The 20919-nt window shown below is 33.7% G+C and overlaps 2 protein-coding genes and 2 non-coding genes across 4 annotated transcripts; 1 reads left to right on the forward strand and 3 right to left on the reverse strand.

Moving 5' to 3' along the window:
* Positions 1–7178: 7178 nt before the first annotated feature.
* Positions 7179–10950, forward strand: LOC145569164 (heat shock protein 83-like). Its single transcript, XM_081628524.1, has 4 exons — positions 7179–7457; positions 7555–7696; positions 8307–8587; positions 9410–10950. The coding sequence occupies exons 1-4, from the start codon at positions 7317–7319 to the stop codon at positions 10943–10945; spliced, it is 2100 nt and encodes a 699-aa protein (XP_081484650.1). The 5' UTR covers positions 7179–7316; the 3' UTR covers positions 10946–10950.
* On the reverse strand, positions 8754–8826 carry TRNAA-AGC (transfer RNA alanine (anticodon AGC)). The gene has a single exon. It is a non-coding gene; the product is annotated as a tRNA-Ala (tRNA).
* TRNAA-AGC (transfer RNA alanine (anticodon AGC)) lies at positions 9163–9235 on the reverse strand. The gene has a single exon. It is a non-coding gene; the product is annotated as a tRNA-Ala (tRNA).
* A 1028-nt stretch (positions 10951–11978) lies between the features above and the next one.
* LOC145566837 (uncharacterized) lies at positions 11979–19661 on the reverse strand. Its single transcript, XM_081626125.1, has 9 exons — positions 19529–19661; positions 18758–18887; positions 16528–17412; positions 15040–15058; positions 14575–14661; positions 14418–14466; positions 13290–13563; positions 13024–13153; positions 11979–12238 (listed from the first exon to the last, which is right to left on the reverse strand). Exons 1-9 carry the CDS (start codon positions 19659–19661, stop codon positions 12155–12157), a joined length of 1791 nt encoding a protein of 596 aa, XP_081482251.1. The 3' UTR covers positions 11979–12154.
* Between the last annotated feature and the right edge of the window lie 1258 nt (positions 19662–20919).

Here is a 20919-nt window from a genome sequence, read left to right on the forward strand (position 1 = left end):
AATACCACATGTACATGACTTCAAAGCACCACATGTACAATCCGGAAAACCTTCAATCATTTGTAATTAATCCCAAACAGACTTCAATTGACCAAAATATTCAGCAATAGAAGAATTATTCTGCTGAATTGTAGCCAAAGTACGATGCAACTAAAAAATGCGAGGTGCAGTAGTATGACCAAAACGCTCATTCAATTCACTCCACAATTGAAAAGAAGAATTCACAAACATGAAGGATTCAGCGAGTACCTTATCCATGGAGTTAAGGATCCAGGACATCACCAGATAGTCATTATGGATCCACTTCTATTAATCCGCAGAAGTAGTAGCAGGTATAGGAAGCGATCCATCAACAAATTGAAGCTTATTTCTGGCAATTAACGCCATCTTCACAGTTCTACTCCAATTGAGGAAGTTCGAACCAGTCAAAATGTGATTTCCAAACTGCATGCCAGGATGATCACCATTACTGAGATAATAAGGAACATTGAAATTGATTCCAGAAGAAATCGAACCCTGAGAATTGTCACCACTCGCTATTAGAGAAGAAAGAAGAAGATCGATCAAAATCAATCGAATTCCAAGAATTAGGTCAAAATTAAGACCAAAATTCAAGAAAATCCAGAAGAAAACAGAGAAGAAATCAAGAAGAAAAGGATTTCAAGAGGAAATCAAGCGAAAGAATGAGAAATTGAGCCGAGAAATCAACGAAAAACCAGAGATCGTCGCTCTGATACCATGTATAAAATAGCAGAGAAGATGAAAACCGAGAGAAAAGAGGTAAAATTAATTTTTGGTATTTTGATTATGAGCTGATAATTTACATTAGAAAAAGAAGAAGAATATATAGTGTAAGAACTATACAAGGAACTTCTAGAAGAAGTTTGTTATGAAATAACAAACTCTAACAAACTTGCCACATCAGCAAGATAGCTGAACAAGATCAGTGATATTAAAATACATCAAAGATCAATGAGTGAGTTTCACAAGCCTTTTTAAAACATTTATAAATTATATATTTTTGCAACACTTATTAGTTGTTTGACCATATTATAAAGCCAATTGCTATACATTTACATACCAAACACCCCCTTTACCTAATTACACGATTGCCTACTTATGTGCATATCCGAGATGCACAATAAGATGCTTGGCATGGATCGATCGATTAAGCTTTCGTATTTTGTGCCTTCTAAGCTAGTTGGTCTTTGACGTGATTCATGTATATATATCATTCATGTGAATGAAACGATATATGAATAATAACCACACACACTTAGAGATATATCTAGCATTTTATTTAACGTGCCCCAATAATTGATCTGACTACCATGTAGACATTTTACTCGATCTATTAAACTTATAAGCTAGATTTCAATCTTCAATTGAACATGAGCTAGCTAGTACTGAGTACAATGTTTCTCCAACGATTGAATCTCTTAGCTTGCCTCGTTGAGTATTACATACTTTGGCTAATGAATTCCGAATTAAGGTTTATCTAGAAGCTTCAGCTCCCAATGTACCGTCTAACTGCGATATTCATTCGAGTGCTTTTTAAGGATTGAAAAAAAATTGTAATCCTTTGAAAATGATTCAGACCAGAAGCCAGAAATTTCTATGAGTTTTGGAATTGAGAATGTAGCCTGAATTTTGTCCCTTCTTTTGCACTGCCACACAAGTGCATGGACTATTTTCTATTAGATATTCGACCGTGTCTACTGATTTTGGCGCACCTCCTCGTAATACTGTTGATCCAGTACTAAAAGATCTTCTCGGCCTGTCATATAAACCAAAGATATGTTACAAAATGATACGAATTTATTATTTATTGCATGATAATTAAAATAAAAAAAATTAAAAAAAAAAACTAAAAACTAAAATATAGATCTAAGCTATGTTATGATCGATTAATTAAAATATGTCTTGAATCAGTTAGCCCCATTGAGCTAGTATAACGAGGATGTCATACATATTTTATTATGATCTAATTAAGAAGATTATTAGAAAAGGAAAGAAATGGGAATTCTAAGTTAAAATGTCCACCAAATTCAGGGATTTTCCCTTATCATAGTCTCATAGATCCAATGTTTTTACAACGGTCGTTTGAAATATGACTATCACATTATTTAAATGATAAACATCAGTTGATTATTTCACATTGTAATACGGACATAATTAGTCTTCTTTTTTTTTTGAAGGAACATAATTAGTCTTCTAACATCACATTGCAAATATAATTTTTGAAAATTTGATTAAAAAAATGTTGATAATACTATTAATTTTTGAAAATTTAATAAACAAAAAAAATGTTGGTAATACTATTTTATACCAAATTATACCAAAAATAAAGTAGTATAATTTATTATATGGAGAAAAATATGTCAATTATGAAGTACATTATCATTAAAATATTTTGGTAGTCATATTTCAAACGACTACTATAAAATTTTCACTCATATACCATATCATCATACAACATTCTTTGGGTTAATTAAAGATTAGAAGGATAAGAATCGATCATTAGATAATATTGATGGGTTATATAATGATCTTAGATCATGAATTTCATTACCATCTATTTCCATGTTCATTAGGGTCATTACAATTTCATTTGTCCAAAACAACAACATTACGTTAAAAACAAAAGAATTAATTACACCTAGCATTCTAGCAATAATTAACAATAGTCTAAACACATTATTTTTCTTTATATAATGATGATATAAAAACACAATTTAAATGGTTAACAAGAAATCTCACCCTAAGAGAACAGAAACAAGGTGACGACGTTGGCCAACAACAAGTAAATCAACCATCAATTCCTTACACCTTAGCAAAATAACAGCCCCTTTATTATCCAAACTCCCTTGTTCCACCTTCTCAACCCAAACCCTCGAATTCGGAAACGTTCCTTTACATGCCCTCTTCATAACCTCTAGGAAATCTTTGCCACCACCGCCACCACCACCCTCCCCGGCATCAGCCGTGGGATCGAAGTTAGATATCCCTGCCAACCCGGGGTCGGAATGACGTCTAAAAAATGATTTTATCAACAAGGGTGATTTTTTAGAAGGTTGTGTTACGTGCATGAGAATTAGGTCATCATTGTCTTGCATTGCATGGGAAAGAACGTATTGTAGGGCGGCCACCGACTCTGCGGTGGCGTCCGCCACCACCATCACCCTCCGTTTACAAGAGGGTGATGCGTTCGATTTCCATGCCATGCAGTTGTGTGGAGGTGTTAGTAGGGGAGGACGCCGCCTCCCCCCATCGTGTAGAGGGCTCGAGAAGGTGGAGGTGGAGGCGGTGGTGGCGGTGGTGTAATTGGAGGGTGTTAATTGATAACATTTAGGTTTTACATGGTTAATTTTTTTTTGAAAGATGCATTTGATTGGAAATCTAAAGATGTATTTGCCTTTTTTTGGTGACATTATTTTTTCCTAATTCATAGGTTAAATTATTGGAGTATTGTGATTATTTTTAAATTTGGGTTTGTGACTTGAGGTTAGATTTCTTGAATCCAGCTACAATACATGACCAGGTCATATTTCCTAACTATAGAGGTTTACGTACTTTAATTATGGAATTATAGATAAGGTGATTGGTTTCGAGCAATGCATTATTCATAAATGTTTGTATTGTGAACCTAATTAAGTGTAAATTATTTGGCGAGAAGAATATGACAAAACTCTAAACACAACTAAAACTATGATCAATCTTAATATTTTAAAACTATACATCTAGATACAATCTTACATCAACCTTTTTTTTCCTAATATGTTGGTGAGTACTCATGATCAAATTTAGGCTCCTTAAACAGGAAATTCCAACAAACAAATTCTTAGGAAATCGAACATACGAAGTGTTATTTAACTCTTCTTTTATATATACTCATTCCGTTCCTAAATATAATTTTCATTTGACTTTTCACGGTCTCCAAAATGTGACGCAAAATGTCTATGTCTCAATTTTTTTTTTTTTTTTTTTTTTTTGAAAATCATCTCAATGTATGATTCATACTATCAATTGTTTATAATTTTTACTTATATTGATTGATAATTGGAAATCGATATTAATCGTTGCACTAGTGCATTAGAACATGAGATAAAAGAAACACATCAACTTTAAAAAACAGAGGAAGCTAAGTACATTGTTTAAATACGAGATATTTATCACAAAAAATTAAATTTATTCATAATTTATAAAATTTAAAGATTGTGCTCAATTAAATGCTACGCTTAATCTAAAAAAAAATAAAAAAATAAAAAATAAAACTAAGCTTAATCAAAGACGTCAGATAGCATTTTGGAGATGGAGATAAACTTGGACCAGCTAGTGTAATCCTAGCGGGTTCGTTTGATGTGCTTCCGTCTTCCAACATTTCAGCCCGCTTGAAAGAACAAGAATTTTAACTTTTTTTTTAAAAAAAAAAAGTGATTGCAATTATCACTGCAACGTCAAGCCCAAGTGATTACAAATTACATGATCCAGCCCACAAAGTAACAATGTATGGGCAGCAACTTTGTTATTATTAATGGAAAAATTTGCAATTTGTAGTCATTTAGTATTTTGTAAATTACTGTCATTTTAAAAAAAAAATTGCAAATTGCAGCCCAAAAGTTGTTACAAATTTTAAATTACAACCTAATTTAATTTTTTCATCGATTTGCGTGTTGAAAAATGTTCGGTTAAGGTTTTAGCGGCCATTTTATCCCTTTAGGATCCAAAATGAGCTCGATTTTGGCAAAAAATTAAGGTGGCCAGGTGGGTGGGAAGAAAAAATATGAACAAGAAAAAGAAAGATGAACATGAAGAAGAAGGTGGGAGGAAGAAGGTGATGAATAGTAGCAAACGGAGAGTTAGGGCCTGTTCTCGTTGTCTGAACTGAACTGAACTAAACTGAACTTATTAGAGGTTAACTGAACTAAACTGAATATTTTATGAGAGAAGGAAATTAAGAACTGAACTGAACTGAATATTTTATGAGAGAAGGAAATTAAGAAATGAAATGAACTGAACTTATTAGAGCTGAACTGAACTAAATTGAACCGAACTGAACTACAAATAATCTGATGACAGGATTGCAAATAATCTGATGAGAACAGGGCCTTAACTATGTTAACTTTGAAAATCTGTCCAACTTATCATAGTGGCCCACAAATAGTAAAAATATTTTTTTTTAATTAAAAAACACAATTTTCAGCGTACCATATTCATAAAAATGCCATTTGATAAACATAATTTGTTTATCTAGATTATATTCTTTAAAAAATTATGATAGGAAATAATATAGGATTAATGATTATTCCTAAAAAAAATCAGTTAAATAAAGTGAAAATTCAAGTGACAAACTTTTAAATAAATCGGATGTACAATAAAATATTGTACATCCGTTATAAAGTTACCCTAAAATAAGCAAAAATTACCCTAATATGAATAAAAGTTATGTTAGTATGTTAGTTCCTAGTGGCTACTTTTGCGGAATATAAAAACAGAATATAAAGGAACTTGCTAAGCACACAGTATTTTACGAGGAAACCTTCCAGGACACAAATGGAAGTAAAACTTCGACCCTTCTAAGGGATTTCCAAAACCAAATCACTTCACTATAATAGGGCAAACACACAAGTTACAACCTATTATACTCAGACCTTTACTCACAAGTTCCAGATTGAACTTGCTACATAGTAGGACCCTATCCTACCCAATCTAAGTCCCACACTTAGATTCACTCGTACTCTCTAAGTACTACACTCTCAGCTTCACACTTGAAGCCTACACAACTGTATGCAAAGTTATATTTCACACACTCACCCTAGAATCCAACCAATACAAAATACTTGACTCCTAGTATATGAAAGGCAAGTTACACATGAAACCCGAAACTAATATGACAAAGTTTTAGGCTTGGCAAACTTACACAATTAAGCACAATTCGAATTCTTCATACATAAACTCACAGAAAACTATGAAATGAGATTTCTACTATTTATACAAGGTTAGCTCGTATAGATTGTAGGGTTTTCAAAAGATAGATATATTAATTTAACAAAATCTCAAAAACACGGTTTTTTAAGTAAATCTAATTAGAAGAAAATCTTTTTGGAAAACTTATCAAAGATAGATTATCAATCGAATAATATCTTTTGATAATCAGTTTTTAAGATATAAATCTTTTTAGAAAATCTTTTCTTAAAAACTTATCTTTTTAATCTTTCCTATTTTAATTAGGTTTGCCAAGCTCTTTGCCACGCTTCTAATAGGTTTCACGCGTAATCTTACTTAACATATTTACTAGAAATCTAAAAGATAAAATCTTAGCTAAATTAATCTGCTGCGCCAATATTCTGTAAACATAGGATACTTGGGCTTCATGCAGTCCAGGACTAAGTTCTTGTTGTCACTTACACTTAGTTTGAAACTGGAACTTCGCAGGCTAAGTTCTTTCAGAACTTGCTGTCTTCAACGCAGACCAAGTCAATACCTCAACTTGTTGTCTTCAAGTTCCTGTTAAGGAACTTAGATAGTTCTTGTTAGAGAACTAAGTTCCTGTTAGGGAACTCTTCTTCTATCTTGTTTAACCTTTCTTTGGAATCTCTTCATGTCTTCTTAGATTTCAAAGTCTAGTTCACCTGTTCTAGTCACACACTTAGAAAACCCATTATTAGTCGAAGTTTGCTTGAGTTTAAGTTCATCATCATCAACACCTTTAAGCTTCAACAAGTTACCCTAACATAAATAAAAGTTACAAAGTATTTATTCCTTATTGATAAAACTTACCCAAAAACCTATAAAAGTGACCCTAAATTTGATGAAAGTGACCCCTAATGTACTGTAAATTATTGTACACCGGATGTATACAAAAGTTACTCAATTCAAGTTTATCTCTGAGATAAATATGGAAATAAATCTGCTCTCACAATATATTGTTTTACTTTTATTTTTTAAATAATAAAATAATAAAATGACACGGAAAGTAATACATAAAGTTGTGAGAGAAAATTAAATTGGAATGTTAATCTCACATATACCCATATACGGGTAAATAATTTAAAAAAAAAAAAGAATTGACAAAAAGTCTAAAAAGCTCGGAAATGCGTTCCAAAACCTTCCATCTACTACGTGTCTACGTACATTCAAGATTGCCGCCATAAAACCAAAGAATTTACCCGAAAATCCCCCTTTTTTTCTCCCTATATAAAAACCTCTACTCTTCCTTTCTCTCTCTTCAGAAAACAAAAATCATCTGAATTCTGCTGATCAATTCACTAATCATCAACTCCTCAATTCCTCGATAATCTACTAAGAACTCATCAATGGCGGACGTTGAGATGTCAGGCGAAAGAGAGACCTTCGCGTTTCAAGCAGAGATCAATCAGCTTCTGAGTTTAATCATCAACACTTTTTACAGTAACAAGGAGATTTTTCTTCGTGAACTCATCAGTAATTCTTCTGATGTACGTTTCTCTCTCCTTAAATTCTTCAAAATTATGATGAAAGTGAATGTTAATTGATCGATTTTGATTTTGGTTTTATTGGCTAATTTTTTTGTAGGCGCTGGATAAAATTCGACATGAGAGTTTAATTGATAAGAGCAAACTTGATACTCAACCAGAATTGTTCATCAGAATTGTACCTGATAAAGTTAACAAAACTCTCACTATTATTGATAGTGGCGTCGGAATGACCAAAGCAGGTACGGAGTACTCTGCTTCATCTCAAATCATCATTTCAAATTTTTTTCGCCGTAATTTGAATGTTTCGTTATTCGATTACTGAATAATTTTTGTTAAATGATGTTTGAATTTATTGTAATTTTGCTAAAATGTTTAGATTTTAGGGTTTTTACTTGACTGATTTGGTTTCGTAATGAATTCGACAAATCAATTCTACTGTATATATTTTAACCTATCAGTTGATCTATTGATTGAAATTTAAAATTTCTGTGTGATTTGCTCAATGTCTGAATTAATTCGGTGGTTGTCAGTGATCAAATTAATTTTGAAATTCTTGATGAATTTATGTGTCGATCGGTGTATTATTGGTAGTTTAGGTGCAATTAGCTTCATAAAGCCTAAGATCGCATATACTCGTACTCCACATCATTTTCCTTGATAACATTGAAGTGGTACTCAATCAATTTGCATTTGTATCTGGCATCATGATGATCATTTTGTTTGTTTGAATTTGTTTAATATGCAATTTTAGAAACTAAAATTGTTAGCCTTCTACGACTCTACGTACAACTCTATTACTTCTTCCTTTGGCAAAATTTTTGTGTGACGATTAATTTTGGATGTTTATAGAGCTGGTGAATAATTTGGGAACAATTGCGAGGTCCGGAACCAAGGAGTTCATGGAGGCTCTACAGGCAGGTGCTGATGTGAGCATGATTGGACAATTTGGTGTCGGGTTTTACTCGGCGTATTTGGTTGCTGAGAGGGTGGTGGTGACAACCAAGCATAATGATGATGAACAATACATTTGGGAGTCTCATGCTGGTGGCTCTTTTACTGTTACTAGGGATATTAATGGAGAGCCTTTAGGCAGGGGTACTAAGATCACCCTCTTCCTCAAGGATGATCAGGTAAAATCTTCATACCATTCTTTTGTACTTGCTAAATTGCTCAATTGTTTGTATATGTATGCAGTATGCTTTTCCTATGGTTTTGGCTAGTATAGCTTGTTAAAATTACTGATGATGTTGGACAATCCACTCATATATTGATGTTAATAAAAAATGACAACAAAAATGGAGATGCGGGGTATCGATCCCCGTACCTCTCGCATGCTAAGCGAGCGCTCTACCATCTGAGCTACATCCCCATGAATGTGCATTATTAACTGTGATCAACCAAGACTAACAAAGTGTATGTTATCTGTGCTTGATGTCAGAACATTTGGATTATTTGAACCCATGGTTGGATTATGCTGAAAGGTGGTGGAGGGCACCAGCTTGCTTTTGTTTACATTTGTTTGCAAGTGTAGCTTAATTTTAGGATTGGCCTGAATTGGTCTTCAGACTTAAAACTCACATTTATTCACAGAAAATGACAACTTGCATGAGGAAAAAAAGAGCAAATGAAAACTGTATTCTGTTATGTGCTAATTATAAGGGTTTTTGTGAGGCGTCACAAAAAAGGATTAAAATTGGATGTGGATTGGAGATGCGGGGTATCGATCCCCGTACCTCTCGCATGCTAAGCGAGCGCTCTACCATCTGAGCTACATCCCCATGGATGATGGTACACTTTTAGAATTTTTATTTCAAAAAAAATATTGGAATGTAAATAAGAATGCAATTTTTTTTTTTAAGCTACATTTTGTGTTGTCATTCCATATTTTGGTAAGATGTAGCCGTATGTTGCTGGCTTGCTGCATATATAAATATGTTTCAATTATTTTGCAGCTGGACTTCTTGGAAGAAAGGACGATAAAGGACCTTGTGAAGAAGCATTCGGAATTCATAAGCTACCCTATCTACCTCTGGGTAGAAAAGACTACTGAGAAGGAAGTCAGTGATGACGAGGAAGAAAAGGAAGAAGAGAGACAAGTTGAAGATGTGGATGAAGACAAGGAAAAGAAAGGCAAGAAGAAAAAGATTAAAGAGGTGACACATGAGTGGCAGAAAATCAACAAACAGAAGCCAATTTGGCTCAGGAAGCCAGAAGATGTTAACAAAGAGGAATACTGCTCATTCTACAAGAGCCTCACTAATGACTGGGAGGACCCTCTTCACTGGAAACACTTCTCAGTCGAAGGGCAGCTCGAGTTCAGGGCTATCCTTTTCGTTCCAAAGAGGGCACCATTTGATCTTTTTGACACGAAGAAGAAACTTAATAACATCAAGCTTTATGTCAGGAGGGTGTTTATCATGGACAACTGTGACGAGTTAATCCCAGAGTACCTGGGATTTGTCAAGGGAGTGGTTGATTCTGATGACTTACCCCTGAACATCTCCCGTGAAACGCTGCAGCAGAACAAGATCCTTAAGGTCATGAGGAAGAATATTGTCAAGAAATGCATTGAAATGTTCAGTGAAATTGCTGAAAACAAAGATGATTATGCCAAGTTCTATGATGCATTTTCCAAAAATATAAAGTTAGGGATTCACGAGGACAGCCAGAACAGGGCTAAACTAGCTGACTTGTTAAGGTACTACTCATCAAAGAGCGGTGATGAAATGACTAGCTTGAAGGACTATGTTACCAGAATGAAAGAGGGCCAGAAAGATATTTACTACATCACAGGCGAGAGCAGGAAAGCTGTTGAGAACTCTCCCTTCCTTGAGAGGCTTAAGAAGAAAGGCTATGAAGTTCTCTTCATGGTAGATGCTATTGATGAGTATGCTATCACGCAGTTGAAAGAGTACGAAGGGCACAAGCTTGTATCTGCTACAAAAGAGGGATTGAAGATTGAGGAAACCGAGGAAGAGAAGCAGCAGAAGGAGGAGAAAAGGAAGTCATTTGAGAATCTGTGCAAAGTGATAAAGGATATTCTAGGTGAAAAGGTGGAAAAAGTGGTAGTTTCTGACAGAATTGTTGATTCGCCCTGCGTTCTTGTGACTGGGGAGTATGGGTGGTCAGCTAACATGGAGAGGATCATGAAGGCTCAGGCATTGAGAGATTCAAGTATAAGTGCTTACATGGCAAGCAAGAAAACTATGGAAATTAACCCAGATAATGGTATTATGGAGGAGTTAAGGAAGAGAGCTGAAGCTGATAAGAATGACAAATCTGTCAAGGACCTTGTGCTGCTGTTATATGACACCGCGCTTCTGACCTCAGGTTTTAGCCTTGATGATCCTAACACATTTTCTGCAAGGATTCACAGGATGCTGAAACTAGGGCTGAGTATCGAGGAGGATGAGAACGCTGGTGAGGAGGAAATGCCATCGCTGGAGGAAGATCAAGCTGAAGAAAGCAAAATGGAGGAAGTTGACTAAAAATAAAACAAGTATGGGTTAACTGACATTCTTGCATGATGTAACTTTGCAAGGTCTTAAACCTATTTTCTTATGTACTATGGAGTACACCGTCTCTCTTTGCCTTCTATTTTTTGGCGAAAATACAGGGGGCTGTATAAACAGAAATATCGATGCTCGTAATTAGCACATCATATGTGAGATACGTTTAATAATAAAAGCCTTGAGTTGTTATATAAAATCTGGATGTTCACTTGAATCCTATTACTCTTCATGATCTTCCATTATGTGTCTTAAAAAGCACGATAACAGCCTAACACCACCAAAAGTACATTTAACAACTAAACCCAGTTTGGATTGTATTTTCCTCTCCAGTGATAAAAGCAACAGTTCCTCACCTGGAAAATTTATTAGCCTATATTCATTCTGCTAAAGTGACCTTGTGACCTATTATTCTGGTGATGTTTCAAATTTACATCTACTAACTAATACTCTGTAACCACTTAGCCAACTTGAGCCAAAAGGAAAACAGAATCATGACAGACACAGAACATGCAATCGATGATGTAAAGCAGATTCATCACTCCGGGGTGATTTGGTTTGGAACTTTGGATGATGGAAATGAATTGGAAAGGAAATAATAAAAAGAGGAAAAGGAATTATTTAACTATTACTAACTTTTAAATTGTTTGGTTGACTATGGAAATGAATTGCTTAAACTTTACTCCCTTTGTGTTTGAGGAGGATAAGGATAATGGTAATTGTTACCAAACCATCCAACCAAACACTCTGTAATGGTAACGGTATCGGTTTAATGGAATCCATTTCCTATCCAAAAGATACATTAACCAAACATGCTCTTAGAAGTTATTCCTCTAATTAGAAGTAGTTCGACAATATGTCGAGTAGTTGTTTCATATCTGAAACGTACTGAATTATACCCACTGCTTCAAATTGTGTATCTTAATCATTGATGTGCACATATTCAGACGGCAGTAGCAAAATTTTAGCATAGGCGACAATAAACAGAAACTTAAAATTGTGGCCATGCAGATGATCTCTTGAGTATTCACAACATCCACTAACCAAAGAAAAACTCAAGGTACAAGTAATAATTCTAAAAGGGAGCCCTCTTGCAAAAGATTGTAATGCTTATAGCTTAAACTCAATCCAAAATTGTCATGACATTCAAAACTGGAATAATCCTATTCATTCATAGTAGTAGAATTTTCAAGGAAGATTTGAACTTGGTAGTGCAGCACCAAAGCTTCCAGCTCCACGACCAAAGGCTGGCCTTCCACTTCCACTAGGACCCTGTAAAATGGAATAATAAAATAATTGAATTAATAATCATAGACAAATGTGGTACTGCCAAATACAAAGTATAGAATTTAACCATCGAACACAGAGAATACAGGGCAAGCCCCCTTTATGGACATTATGGTTCAGAAGAGGAAGAGGGCTCAAATGGGGAGATCAACAGGGATGACAGATCTATCCCAGAGACGGGGGTATAATCGTAAATTTGTAAACCTCAAGAGATATTTTAGCTGATTCATATGTAGGAAATTAACAAAAATTTACACACTATTGAGTGGATAATTCTATCCCGCATCCACAAGTTTATGTAATCCTTAGGATGAATAGCAGATTGGCAATACATACAATGATATCAATATAAATTAATTTCCCTAACACAAAAACTGGTAGGCATCGGAGATAACTCAGACATGAGTGGAGCTATCAACTAAGCTCTCTTATCCAAGTCCTCTATAAAAAACCTACCTAACTAAACCAATCCAGACTCCAGCCCTAGATCAGTGAATCAAATCATCCTTGAAGAGGGCCAAACATTGTAAAATAATCTAATGATAGTTCTCATCACTACTTATTTAAACTTCTTATAACAGATTGTATATCTCCATCAAGACTGTACTATGCCTACAGTTTTAAGCTACAGCAGGATGAGCAGCTAGTCCTTCAATAAGTATAAGGTATAACTACATCCACTAATTCACAGAGATATCGATCAGATATTTGATAATCAAATTTGGGGTAAAAAAAATACACATTCAGCACAACCAACAATTCACACTTACCCCAAAAGATGGTCTGTAGTCAGCAGGAGCACCACCCTTCTCGCCAAAATCACCTTGCCCACGAGGTCCTGAACGGTAGCCTTCCCTATCACCAAACCTAGGCCTGTCTCCTTCAAATCGAGATCCACCACTGATTGAAGTTCACCAACAGAGCAATAAGGTCAGAAAACCAAAGCGAAGAACAAATAATAAGTATGAAGCATACGCAAATACCATAAATTTACGCGACTTAAAGCATTCAGAGAAAAAGAAAAGTAGGCAATTACCGTGGGCCAGGTGCACCACCCATGGGCCTGCCAGCAGGCTTCGCCTGCTTCTTTAAGGTAGCAGGAACAATCTCTGAGGGGAGGTTGAGATAATTGCGGAGGAATTCAATACCCTCATTGGTCAGATACCAGTAGTAGTGCATCCATGCAAAGGTTTCCCTCACATACTCCTTTGACTTAAAGCTTTGCATCAGCTTAATAACTTGCAGATTAGGGACATCAATGTCTGGGTGCTTGGCCAAGTTGTAGTCCTTCTTTGCAAAGCAAACTCCCTCTGATAAAGCCACATTAACACTTCTAAATCAGAACAACAAACTCACATCTCTAAATCATTTTGATAAAAGAATGATCCCTGATGCCCAGGTCTCACTGAAACCCTCAAAACAGTCAATAGTAAATGACAAGCAACAAGTCAACAATACAAGGAAAGCTCAACAATTAATTCTCGGGATATAATAAGTAATGCCCTTATGGGATACAATACACAAAGTAGCACAAGCCGTATGCTGCTACATCAATTCATTATAGTAAATTAACACTATTCGTCACCACATTTGACATTCGTGATTCAACCAAATCAGTTTTGAGGATTATTTTCTGTACTTATACAACAATAAAATCATAATCTAATTACCTTGCTAAAACAATTCTTAAAGACTCATTTTACAGTATTTTCAATCAAAACACAATACAGAGTACAATTCTTGAAAAAAGGATAATAAATGCAATCTACATTCAACCAGCAAAGTCAAAGCTGAATATTTCAAACCTAAATTAGTAATACACTGTATTTACCATACAAAATAAACATCAAATGCAACCCAGATTCATCATTTTTTAAAATTCCCAATAATCCAATAGCAAAACAAGTTAAAGCTAAAGCAACCTCATGGTAATTTGTACATACAAAAAACCAATAAAATAACAAAATTACACATTTCAGCTGTTAAATTGATAATCAACCACAAGCCACATTAGCAAAACCCCAGTTAATCTTTTCATATTTCGATAATCTAAACAACTAATTTACCATCAAAAATGAAAAAACAAATGGGAAAAATACAGTCTCTTCATACAAAATTGCATCTACACTACGCAAAAAAAAATTAGAATAGAAAGATGGATGACCTTGAAAGAGGTACTTGCTGATCTCACGGCGGTTCTTCTCAGTGATAATCTGTTCAACAATATCCCAAAAATTTTAATTAATTTTTAAAGAAAAAAACATTGTAAAAAATCTAATTAAAACAAAAACAGCGAATGTGAAATAGAAATAGAAGAATACCATGGTGATGGGAAGAAGAAAAATGATCTGGGAATGGATGTAAAGGTTTGAAACTTTGCAAAGAGTTTTCAAGAGAATGCCGCAATACTAACTTAATTGAAATAATTAGCTTAAATCGCAGAGAAACCCTAGTTTTCTTTCTTTTCTTTGTTTTTCCAACACTTTTTTTTCATTCTTTCTGGGCCTTTAGACTGAGCATTGATCACTGCCTTCATTGGGCTTAACATTAACCATTTTCATTTTTTCCAACTAGGGATTCAAGCCCGTTATATATAGAGGTGACAATCGAGTTGTTTGGTTACAGTTGAAATAAAGACTAATTCGTGTCGATTTAACATCTGGATTTGATTGTTATTTTACTAGGTTAGCACCCATGCATCGCACGGGTTTACCAGTAATTTATTTTTGGATTTTTGTAAAAAAAATTTTTGAGTTTAAAATGTTCATAAATTCATTTTAATTGACCTCAATTATGCTAACAATTCTTATAAAGACTCCAACAGCTTAATATCAACATAAATCACCGAAGTAATAGATACTTATTTAAATTAATTACCTTAATAATAGTTACTATCTATTTAAAATTAATTAGCATTTTGTTTCAAAAAAAAAAAGCATTTGAGCAGGAAACCTTTTCATGAAATAGCTCCACGTGTACAATTTTGAAAAAAAGATGACATCAGCTGTGGCTAGTTTAGTATTAGTTATAAATTTATTTAACAATATGATAATTTTTTTTTTTTTTTTTTTTGGTGAGAAAGTGGGGCAAGCCCTACAAAATGATAATATAATTGTTATTAGGCACATTGATTGTTCTTTGCTTCTCAAACCAATTTCGGATGTATAAAGTTCAAATTTCGAGTCTAGACATCTCTAAATCAATATACTACATCCGTTAATTATTGTCTGCAATTTTGAGGTATTATTTATAAGATATAAAATATTTCAAAGTTGTAGATAATAATTAACAGAGGTAGTACGATCTTGGTTAGACTTAACAAAACTAACTAAAAAACATGCCCAAAATACTCGAATTGAAATGACCCAACACGGCAATCAATGTGTCTATAGTCTATTTTATCAGAATAAGCATATTGACATTTTAAAAAAAATTAAAAAAATAAAAAATAAAAAAACCTCTTACCCAATTTGATCAAGTCTAACCCAAACCAAAATGATACGATACGAAACCTTTTTAATTTGAACAACCCAATTGCCACATCCAAGCTTGGTAAATACATTGGCCTATAGTGAAATCATGTCATGTACTCACGAGGGTTGTATGATTATAAGAAGATTCATTCAGTTGTGACATAAGCTTTTAATCAATTAAATTCCATAATAATTATGATTGTATTCATATAATATACAAGGCGTTTGGCATGTGGGATGGGATTAGAGGGGGTGGGAGAGGATAGAGATAGAATTGGTAAGTCAGATAAGAGTAGATAGAGTGTATAATCCTTGTTTTGGTGTTGGAAAAGATTGAAAATAGTAATTACAAATGGACTAAACCACCATTATTTCATCAAGCTGTTAAATTCCTCTTATCATTCTGTAGTATTTAGGCTCTCGAGTAAAAAAAAAAAAATACACTTCATGCAGGGTTACGTACTATGGAATACATCGTATAGAGTAGAGGTGGAGTAGTGGCGTCGATCCATACCTCAGATCCCTAGATCAAATCTCATGAAGTTTATTTGACGGATTTTCCTTATCTTTTCCTCAAATGAGTCCCCTTCTTACCTTAAAAAAATTATTGAATACATCGCATCATTTATACAAACTGCAAGTTAGCACCTCACCACACTCAACCATTGTATATATAAATAAACAATAAAAAATCAAACCCAAAAGAAAATAAAAATTCCTCCAAATCAAGCCCTTTGTTTGAATTTGAAAGAAAAATCAGTAAACTCTATAGCTCGATCATTTTGCAGATCAATTCCTCACAAAGGAGAAGGGAAAGAAGAGAGCAATGTTCCTGTGTTGGACGACGAAGACGGTCCAAGTTGATGCTCCTCATCACCAATATTGTTAAGAGTCAAACCTTCAACTTGATCCCAAAATAGTAAACTAGGGCAACTTTGTGATTCAATCATTCCCCATCCATTAACACCCACCAATTGATCATGATGATCGCTTTCATGTTGCCTTGGCACGCATTGATTGACCGCCATTCGATAATGTTCTTGATCAATACCTTCACTGGTACATGATTGTACCTCATTTGGAACCATGCTATCCATACTATCTACCAAACTTGGCATATAATTATTGCTATTATTGTTAGTAATTAAATCCAACCCACTAATAGTACTTATAGTACTAGTGGTGCAATTAGTAAATATTGGTATATTATTAGTAGTGCCAATATTAGTGAATATTGGCATGTTACAAGAATTCCAAATTTGTTGTTGGTAAGATGTACTTAATCCCATGGCATTACTACTAGTAATACCAATGTTGTCACCAATAACTGGGTCGATTTGGGTACTTGTGTCGAACATGAATAAGGGACAAGAGGAAGGAATTAGGGTTGTGTTATTTTCTTGTGTGGATATTGTGTCCTCCTTTGTGGGCCCATCTTGATTCACCCCGTGAATTGGGTCGGGTCCAAACCTTATGATAAACGGGTAATTAGAGGAGCCGATGGCTGCTTGGGCTTGCGCGGAAGTGGTGGTGGTGGTGGAGGTGGTGGTTGTGTTTGTGGTTGAAGGGGCGGACAGCGTGGAGGAAGAAATGGGCTTTCGGATCTTTTTCTTGATCCATGAATTCCAATAGTTCTTAATTTCATTGTCTGTTCTTCCTGGTAAGTGGCTTGCTATATGTGCCCACCTGCATATCATTCAAATGGCTATGTCATACGTATAGATATAAATGCAAACTAACTATGGATAATCATAATACTATTATATTCAAACATAATCTTAATTACCTTATTAACCTATGTTACTCTTTATCTTTTTTTTTTTTTTTTTTTGAAAGCATGTTACTCTTTATCTATGGAGTATATATTACACTAATCTATATATTATCTTAAGTTTATATCGTTTGACTAACCACCCACAGTTATTAAAATAATGTGAATTAAAATTAAAGTAAATGAGAATAGAGAGAATATTTATTACTTTTAGTCAATTATATCGAGAATTGACATATATGACAGTTTACGTGAAACGTACAAAAACGATGAACATAAAATGACTATAATATTGAAAAGGATGATGTAACAAATCCACATAAGGAAAAAAAAAATGAAAGTAATACTATAGATTGATAGTTCATACTTGAACAAGAATTTTGTATTACTAAGTAGTTATTAGTTCATATATGACAGTTTACGTGAAATGTACAAAAACGATGAATATATAATACTGAAAAGGATGACGTAACAAATCCACATAAGGAAAGAAAATTGAAATTAATACTATAGATTGATAGTTCATACTTGACCAAGAATTTTGTATTAGTGGTAGTTATTAGTTGACAAAATGAAAAGAAGAAAGGGAAGTAATTAGGCAACTTATGAATAATGCTATGACGTGAGAATTCCAACTGAAAGACAAGCCAGCAGCCAACCTCAAACTTGCTTCAAGGTGTATTAAGCATGTGTAATAGTTTTAGTATTCTAAATTTATACAAAAAAAACGTGCATGAAATTTTCTCATAAATAGTATAAACTTTGTGTACAAGATACATTATATTATTTGAATATTTAGAGTTGATGAAATTCTACTCAAACTTAGTTTAGAAGCTAATGTTCAGTTGTTTAGCAATTAATCAAGTTGGTAGTTTCTACTGTTTACAAATCAATTGATGTTGCTTGTTAATGACAATAGAATTGAGAAAATGAGGGCTAATTAGAATCTATGGTCTATTTGCAAGTATGCAACAACTTGATCAATATGTCATACTCGAAATAGACACCGAGTTCTTTCACCAAAAATCAAAAAAGGATATTGAAAATACGCATCTTGGAGATCAGATGAGGGTTGATCTTGATGATTTGAGCAACATAAAGAGCTAAGCTAGCTAGTATACAATTTTTTTTTTATCTATCGAGTAATGTACTTATTTTTCATGAGTTTTATTACTACTAATTACAATGCATTAGCAACCTTGTATTGCAAGTAGGGTAATTATGAAGGGGAAAAAGTTATTTAAAGGAGTTGAATTGAACCTGTTTCCTACAACTTCATGAAGATTGATGATCAATTTCTCTTCTTCTGGAGTGAACCTTCCTCTCCTTATATCGGGCCTTAAGTAGTTAATCCATCGTAAACGACAACTCTTGCCACATCTTTGAAGCCCTAACAGTAGAAAATTTTGTAGAAAGTGAAGACATTGTTAGAATGTTGATAGTATAATTACACAGAAACTGCCATATAGAAAGTCATAATGCATGTACGTACTTGATTAAATAGTTCTTTAGAATGTATTTACTATGAAAAACTTAATTGAGTATTGAAAGTTTCTAAGGTACATCTGTATGTTTTCCACTATTTTCAATCACAACGTGAACAAATTATAAAAACTTTGATTTTTTTTTTTCCTATCTCATTGAAACCTAAATGAGAAAATGCATGATCATTTTAGCTATGATTTTTTTTTCTGGTTGCTCTTACTTCAATTATTTTTAAGGGGCTAAATAGCTTGATTGGTTTAAACTGCATTTGTTCAATCATAAAATTAGACGAACATTAGCTTAACATTGTACATTACATGCATATTAATTTAGATTTATGTACATACAAATATACTCATATATACCAAGCAAGTACCAAAACGTGCATATATCACATAGACAGGTATATACAAAGTACGTGACTAATGTTTGATGGTAGTGCATGCTCCGAAGAAAGAGTCATATAAACTCTCTCACTACATAATAATTAGTAAGAAAGAAATCAAATTATAAAAGACTAAATGAGGGAGTAAGGGGAGCTCAAACCAGCTTTCTCAGGGACTTCACTCCAACAACCATAGCCGTGAGTAGAAATATATCGCATGAGCTTCTCGTCTTCCTCGGGTGACCATAGCCCTCTCTTAACCTTCTGTTGATTACAACACGAATGGTGCCCCATTTGTGTAGTCACACTACTCCTTGCTAGCTATCTAGTTAGTTCCACACTATATTTAAGTGACTTACAAAATACAATAAAGAAACTTATCAAACTAGAACTTAGATTTTTTAAGATGAATAATCAAGAAGAAAGAAGAATTAAACGAATAAAATTCAAGTAGCAAGTCTCTCTCTAGTTCAAGCCATTTTTATATATATATGGTATTTGTAAAAAGAGCCGACCTTTGAAAATGAAGGAGGAAGAAGAGGGTCCAATGCATGGGACCAATTGCATCTAAATCTAACCCCTTTAAAATGACCTTTCATCAAACTATACATGTTTTTCATCATTTCTCCAATGGAAATAATCTTACTCTACTTCATATAACAATTATGTATTTTATTTTTACATGTAACAAACTATCACGTACACATTGCATAATTATTTATAGACATACCCTGTCCCACTATGCTCCCTCTGTAGCAAGTAGAAATCTGCCACGTCAACATCAAAACTCCAAATTCACCCTTGTTTATCTTGATTCATTTGTCAAGTGATTTGTCATGCATGATTACATGATACATGACATGCAATTGGTAATCTCTATACTACTTCATAACTCATAAGCTAAGGCCAAGTATATATAGCAAGTGTTGATCGTTTCACTATGAAGTAGATGCTTGTCTAGACAAGGATAAATCAAACTCCCTAAACCAATAGCCAGAACATAAAGGTGCGCGTGATGATATAAAACTTTATGTGCTCTTTATTTTAAGTTAAATTTTTTTCAAAATATATATGTTTTACGAATAAGATGAAAATTTATCATGAACATTGAATAATATAAATAAAGCTTTCTATACAAAATTACATACTACGTACTTCATATGATCTGAGTTAAAGTAACCTATCAGACAAATTAGTTATTGATGTACCATGCATAATCGAGTATACAAAGTTGGTTTGGTTGAATCCAAAACCAAATTTTTATGATTTTATGGATGATGTAATTTTTTCATGGTTATCATTCATTAATAAGAAATTTGTTTCAGTCAATATTAAGTATTCCCTTAGAAATATTAAGATTCATTAAACTATCTTTAAATTTAATTAGGCACTCGATACTCCCCTTTGTACGTATTTGATACAAAGTTGTACTCCGTATAAACGTACTGCTTTTGATCTATATATCTCATCGAATGGAATTGGCTATATATACAAGGGTACACCATATTAAGATTAGATTTCTAATTAAGTAAATTAAAGCTACACCATACAA

The sequence above is a fragment of the Chenopodium album genome, chromosome 11, assembly GCF_948465745.1.
Source record: "Chenopodium album chromosome 11, dcCheAlbu1.1, whole genome shotgun sequence".
Lineage (NCBI taxonomy): Eukaryota > Viridiplantae > Streptophyta > Magnoliopsida > Caryophyllales > Amaranthaceae > Chenopodium > Chenopodium album.